Genomic DNA, 7,820 nt, shown 5'->3' with positions numbered 1-7,820 from the left:
GTTGCTAAAGTGGTAAGAGAACAGATAAACTCCTACGGCTGGAAGGTTATTTCACACCCGCCCTACTCCCCTGACGTCGCACCATCCGATTATCATCTGTTTCGGTCCATGCAGCATGGATTATCGGGAGAAATTTTCAAAAGTTATCGAGAAGTCGAGTTATGGGTTGAAAATTGGATTGCCTCAAAAGGCAAGATTTTCTTTTATAAGGGAATACGACTTCTTCCTGAAAGATGGGCCAAAGTAGTCGAGAAAGAATGGCAATACTTTGAATAAATTCTTACTTTTAAAAAAATATATATTTCAAATTCAAAATACTACAAAAAACGGCGAGAATTAATTCAACCCCCTATTATTTTGTATTTATTATGGTCAAGTGAAAACTTTACATTATTATTTTATTACAATATACAGATGCATGAGAATGTCAATAAGAACGAGAAAGATTTTTCAAAACAAAAACAAAGGTGTATAAAGAAATTCTCTATCTACATCTGGTAAAATATATTTTTCGGTTTTAAGCATGGACTAATTCATCGTATATCCACTCCTTTTGTGGAGCGTATGGAGTGTACAAACTACTTCCAAGCTTGTCTTTTTGTTGCCAACTTCATTGCATCCTCTAAAGTCACGTTTACGTCTCAAAGTTCAGACGAGCACTATGACGAATTTTCAGCAGTGGACGTCCCGGGCGGCAGGAAAATGGTGCTTTGCAAAAGAAGCTAAATTAAGCATTTTTTATGGAAATAACCCCCAAAGCCTCTATTTTTAGAAGCTTGTCTACAGGTTGGATAGTAAGGATAGGGAAGGTGAAAAAATACATCACAAACACCCAGATAAACTGAAAACAAATCTTTCTTCAATATATTTTGCGATTGGCGGGAATCGAACCCGCGACGCCAGTTTCGCAGTCGAGCGTCTACCCACCACGCCACGGTGCCTATCGTAGTATTCACATACAATTAAGGGAGGCACGGGGGGTGCAAGATCTAGGTAGATAAATCGCCTTGCTTACGATACGAGTGACAATGGAGTGATGTGTTTTATACCGTATTTCACCATTTCTCATAAAGTTAATCCACCTCACGCATAAAATTATTCGCATTCATATATTTTCAAAGATTGAGAGTTTACGGCTGCTCTTGGCCCTTAAAAGACCCATACGCCAGAAATCCCTTTTTACTCTGACGACAATTAATTGAGGACCCTCGACGTCATCGATTGCAATAGCAAACACATTCCCTATAATGCTCAGTAAAATAATGTGTATAAAAAATATTGAGACGGATGCTTTTAGTTTTATCAGTAGACTTCTATCAGGTATGCTAAATGCTGTAAAAGTTACATTTATTTTATAAAAAATACAACTTTTAACAGCATTTCAGCAATATATAAGTATGTATACTTAAATTTCTTGGTGACTTCTTAAACAATTTCAAATTAATATAATAAAATAAAAAGTATTTTATACATAAATTTTATTTTACTAGTGACTGGGTTTCCTTGTATCCGACATCATCGGACATTACCAGTCTTATGATGTCAGTTACAACGTAACCCAATCACTAGTCAAATAAAATTAATATAGAAAAAAGTGCATGGGTACTTGTTATTTTATTATACGAGTTTATTATGAACAAGGTTTAAGATCATTAAGTGGATTTTATTTATTCTATCTAAAAACATGTGTTATTACTTATTTGATCTGTGTTACGTAAAGGCATAAGAAATGTAGGCAATTCAGGTACTTCTCAGCATTTACTAATTACTGGAAGAAAACCACAAAAAAACTCTTCAGGAAAAGCTAAACTATTGACTGTTGTCAACAGGCCTTCCGTTCCACAAGACGAGAGTTCGGCTTTTTATGGTTTATGGAACCAATGACCATCATATATTGTTATCATGTACCACCTTTTGTAAGAGTTCCTTATGACAAGGATAACAATCGTTCCAAACTTGGAGAGTCCTGCTTCTTATTTTCCTTTCGGCAGAGCAGAACAGAGCAGAAAGTTGGCAAAAGAGAAGGATTCTTGAGTGTTGCCTCCCGAGTCTTTTCTTCTGTTTTTTGTTGCCTAAGATATCGTAGTATGCCATTATCCACTCGATGTATACGGTTAAAAGGAAGACCGAGAAAAACATGGCACGATCAGGTATGCCAAATACTTGAAAGTGGTCAGGTTAGGAGTCGTAACAATCGGCGGGTATGTATGAGGAGGTGCATGACGTGGAAGAGGCGAAGAATGTTTGCAAGGACAGTGGGGTGTGGCGCTCTATTCTCTCTGCCTACCCCTGCGGGGAAGCGGCGTGATGGTTATTTAGTTAGTTAGTTAGTTTATGTATACGTTCTGGTGTCAAGTACTCTTATCGTCAAAATATCTGTCCTGATGTCCATGACATTAGTCGTGGACATCACTAGACAATTGTCATGTCATTCAGTAGAGTTTCATAAGACCAATTACAGTCTGTCAGGATCGTTATGTGCTTCCATCTACTTGGAGTTTTTTTTTCAGTTTTGTTAACAAACCGTGGTACATTGCATTTAAAAACAGCAATCGAGTTATGGCAGTGTGGGGTCGAATTTCAAATGCTCACGACACTGACAACGGGGCCATAACTTCATATCTATCAAAAAACATTATTTTGAAAAATACGTTTATTTCATACACATCATTACTTATTACATACGTAGTTTCATGAAAACTTTGGGCAGAATTTGAATTCCATTTTATTTCATTTTACATGCATTAAACAATGATTTACCACATTATATTATCTATTTCAATTACATAAATTAATGGCATTGATTATATTGAGAAACAGAACGTCATGTAGAATAATCGGTGATTTTGTAACCGCATTTAAGTGAGATGATTTTTTTCAATTCTGATTGCAATTGTTTTTTTTCTTTGTATTAATACAGTGTGGTAAAAATATTTTTGTTTTTCGACTCGAAATACGTACTGAAATCCTGAGAATCAAAAAAATTAGACACACATACTTGTCGTTAGAAACTACTTGACGACTTCGTGTATAATTGGTACATCGACAACAACACTAAGGTTTTAGTAATTACGGATTCTCTTGATCCACAAATTGTGATTATTTCTACCGTATAATTTAGCATAAAGGTTATTTATAATATCATAATATTTTATTAACAAACAGTGCTTTGCACGCTTCGAGTATTACAAATGGAAACAATGTAACATTGTTTTATTAAAATAAATAAATTCAATCATTTCAAATGCCAGTATATCTTCATATTCTATTGGAGCTGTGGCTCCAACGAATAAAATACATTCTTTTTTTTACGTATATAAATATATATATATATATATATATATATATATATATATATATATATATATATATATATATATATATATATATATGTATATATATATATATATATATATATATATATATATATATATATATATATATATATATATATATCATTAGGAGATAATTGGAACAAGCTATCGGAAAGAGGATATTTTGAACGTACAGAAACATTATTATTTTAAAGTTGAAACTGTTTAATTAAAAAGAAAATTAAAAAAAAAAAATATTCTTAAAAAAACATTAATCTGAGAGAAAAACATAAAAAATGACAAATTATTTCAAATATTCGTCCAATAAAATTATGTGTTAAATTTTGTTTTTGGGAACGTGAAATATATATATTTTTTAATAATGATCATGTTATAAAAATCATGTTATAAGCGTTTTGAATACCCGAAGGTTATTAACTAAACATTCTTCAAAATTATTCATCAAATATATATTTTATATCGCACCCATAAATTGTGTTTATGCATGTACATATATTATTCAAATAAGCATCTTAATCTTTAAGATTCACACACAGTTATTTTTTATATATAATTATGTCATGGATTTAAACCTCCTTTGATAATTTTTCCAACCATATCAATACTAAAATATATCATAAATACATATTTTATCAATTTTCTTTCAAAGCAGTTATTATGTGATTTTGTATTATATTTTAATTTATAAAATTAGAAACTTTGCAAATATAAACTACATTTTTTCCGTTGCTAATATTTTGGAAGCGGTACGTTGAAGTTAACACTTCATTTCATAATCACATAGTTTTCACGCAAACAAAGTTTTTAATATTACACAATATAACACGAAGTAAACTTCATTTGGTCACTAAAATTTTATCTGTTCAATGGGCCTTTAAAATTAGAATTACAAATAACGGTTTAACAAAATGATCATTTAAGAAATCAGAAAAATTGAGCAAATCAAACGTACATTTTTTTGTAAAGAAAATATGCTTCCAATTTAAATAATACCTGTATTTAATACATTTCAAATCACAGTTATTTTTTCTAAGTATAATTTTCACAACATATGAAGATTACGAATATTTTTATACTAAGTATAATATAAATTTTACCATAGGCTTAATATACATTTCTTATTATGATAGCGAAATTTTAAATGCGCTTTTGTATCTTAAAAAACATTATTCAGGACGTTAAGCTAATCACATATTTCCCTTTATAGTAATTTCTAAATATAACGAGTTTTTAGTGCTTTCGCGACAAAAAGCACACGTTCTTCAATCCTCAAAACTCTATAATTTGCAAGATCCATTTTGTTATTGAATTGTTGAAAGTTGAAAAAATTAATGAGTGTGTACTCTCAAGTACCCTCTAGATTCGCGATTGATCCTTTTTTGGACACATTTATGTTACGTTTACACAATAATCATTCTTTCTTACTTTACGTTCGAAAAAAAAATGTAGAAGCTATCTGGAACATCTTTTTCCTTATGGTAAGAATAACGCAGAGAACATCATAGTGTTACCTTAACTCGAGGTTCTATAGTTTATCCCCGCGCTGTTCAGGTGGGTTTTTTTCAATAACTTGATGATCCTCCTTAAACGGTTAAGTTCTAAGTACATATAGTTAATCTACACAAACACATTTCGATGGATTCATCTATTTTTAAAAGTAAACTTTGGTTACAATTTTAACTGTTGATAAATGTTAAAGTACCGTATGTACCATAAAAGGTTGTCTAATCTAATCAAATTTAAATAATAATAAAAATATAATTTAAAATAAAGCAGTATTTTCCTTATGTTATAATAATCCCCCTTTTTGGAGTGACACATCATCTAAAATATTTGTTTGCTATTTATAAGGAAATATAAAAAAAATGATATGAAGAAGCGTTTGATTATATCATCTTATTTCAATTCTGTGTCCACAGTATAGCTAGATAAATTCATATAAAATAACTCAATATTTGCAACACATTAATCTCTTCAAAAAGATACTTTTGTTTTTCTTATTCTTAATTTGATAAACACTTATTTAATAAATGCATAAAACATAAATACCATTCCTTTTATATTAAAAATAAAATATGTTTTGAGAAAATGCAAAAAAAATTGTTTGATTTCACTTCTTATTTAAAATACAAAGATATTCAGCATCAAAATACATTTTACCATTATGTTACATGTTTTATAATATATTTTTATTTAAATTACATGTTTTTTTTATTAGTTTCACATAACCAATTACATAATTATTTTGTATGTAACACATGCAATTTGTCTAGTCTTACATTTTTTTGTTAAATTACGTTGACTTACTAATTAGGGTGAATCCCCGTTCTAACATTTTTATATTCATTATGATTGTATTTTACAATAAATATTTAAATAAAAATTTCATAAAATTATTGTATATGCATACTTTTGTCTCTTCGTTGTTACATATGTACGAATTTAACGTATTTCAGAATTTTACAAATGAGTTTTTGAAAATACGAGTAAATGAAATTAATAATTTGCATAAAAGTTATGCGCTACTTTTTCGTATCAAAAGGAAATACTTATAATAAGTTTTATTTTAACCGTCCAGCAGTTAATTATTTTTGTCACCAAAAGAATATGTTTTTTTATTTATACTCACAAACTAAAATTAACACTTTGTTATTATTGAAACTGAAGTTCTCACTAACTTATTTATAAATGAAACATATTTTAACTAAAAATTGAACAGAATACAGCAAATGTTTGAACGAAGTTTGTAAAAATGATATACTCGTATTTCTAAAGTTACACACTTTCCATTAAGAATATGTAGTTTTATTTTATACGTATATTACGAGCATAAATACTTCATTTTTACACCGAAATCACTGTCAAAGTGAAAGCGCCTTTTTTAACGAAATAGCTAGAACATATGATTGCTGACATGTATTATAGCAATTTCAGAGTCTGGACATCAGCGAACTTCGTCATCAGAATCGGAGAGATGATGGGGGAGAGGATCAGATCCAGGAAGAATTGTTAGATGTGTCGCATCACTTTGCAACGTAGAACATTCCGCCCTCTTCTGGATTGCCTGCACGAAATTCTGGAAAACCAATCGTTAAAATGCGTTTAAAATTAGCTGTAAAAGAAATCATTAAAGATAACACTTGTTTTTTACCACTTGAGTTTATTTTATGACTAGTTTCGGAAGCTAAACTTCTATCTTCAGGTCTAAATGTAAACTGAAACATGACATTCAGCTTCCGAAACTAGTCGTTATAAAATAAACTCAAGTGGTAAAAAAACGAGTGTTTTCTTTAATAATTTCATCGTGTCTTACCACAAAGTAAATGACGAAACAATAAACAAAAAAGCTTTAAAAAGCTCTACGCACAATGTATTCCTAAATAAAAAACAAATAATGATATAAATAAGTTTACGGTCCCCTAATTCTATTTCACCACTTACAATATCATACATATAATAAAAAATACATTCGCGACAGGCGTCAGGGTAGGGGATTTCGATGCATATCGTATAGATAATAACAACTTTAGCAAAAATAAAATGCAAACAAAATATATCAATGAGAGACAGTGACCGAATCAATAAAAGATTGGATTGAAGAAAGGTGACATGGAATCTAATATTGATCAAATCAATCAAAATCAACGATTGCTTATTAGTTTCATATTCCGACAAAGATTAATTACTATGCTTTTGGGGTATTCGTATTTGTGTGATTTTAACTAAGCTTAGTTTAATTTTTTAACTAAGTGACCATCACACCGCTTCTCGTCAGGGATAGGCAGAGGAAATAGAGCGCCACACCACTCAGTCTTTGCAAATATTCTTCGCCTCTTCCACATTCATGCACCGCCTCATCCATACCCGCCGATTATTTGGACTTCTGACCTGACAGCTTTTAAGTGTTTGACATACCAGATCATGCCAAGTTTTCTTCGGTCTTCCTCTGCTCCTTTTTCCAAATACCTTCACCTCAATTTTTTACCGTTCTTTCCTCACTCGTTCGTTCCGCATGTCCAAACATTTTCAACTCACCTTTCTTAATGAGATGTTATTTAATTAACAGTATTTTTAATTTAGTTGAAGTATGTGTTAAAAATGAAACTAGTTAATAAGCGAACACTTCTAGATCTTTTAAAATATATATTTTTTTAAATCGTAAAGCTTGTAAAGCTCACCTGAGAAATGACGTCACCATGCGCAGTCCTCACTTGATACAGATATCGATATTTCCTCTGTTTCAATTCGGCCCTCTTTTCTCGTGTGCGCGGTCTTTGGCCGTTTTTAATTCTCTGCTTTTGTGCGCTTAAACCTTGAACAATAAAAAATATAATGGAGCACCCAAAATGTTTGTTAACTACATATGTGCACAGTTGCATACATCAGCATATAATACCACATCAAAGTACATAATCACGCAAAGTAAAAACACTTTTTTTAAATAAAAATTCGCAGACAATGATAAACGAAAACAAACGCCATTTT

At 30.6% G+C, this 7,820-nt stretch overlaps 1 protein-coding gene across 1 annotated transcript in view; it reads right to left on the bottom strand.

Annotated features, from left to right (window-relative positions):
- Nucleotides 1-5,540: 5,540 nt before the first annotated feature.
- Nucleotides 5,541-7,820, bottom strand: part of LOC148302777 (transmembrane protein 198) — a 42,900-nt gene continuing 40,620 nt past the window's right edge. Inside the window, exons 8-9 of the mRNA XM_088271030.1 lie at nucleotides 7,514-7,647; nucleotides 5,541-6,411 (exon numbers count right to left, since the gene is read on the bottom strand). Coding sequence (XP_088127156.1) covers nucleotides 6,280-6,411; nucleotides 7,514-7,647 — 266 coding nt within the window. The 3' untranslated portion in view covers nucleotides 5,541-6,279. The remainder of the gene's footprint in view (nucleotides 6,412-7,513; nucleotides 7,648-7,820) is intronic.

This window comes from Brachycentrus maculatus, unplaced genomic scaffold, assembly GCF_059751285.1.
Source record: "Brachycentrus maculatus isolate JH-2025_06_01 unplaced genomic scaffold, ASM5975128v1 h1tg000412l, whole genome shotgun sequence".
NCBI classification, from domain to species: domain Eukaryota; kingdom Metazoa; phylum Arthropoda; class Insecta; order Trichoptera; family Brachycentridae; genus Brachycentrus; species Brachycentrus maculatus.
The sequence above is the reverse complement of the archived record's forward strand: the minus strand, read 5'-3'. Positions and strand labels throughout refer to the sequence as shown.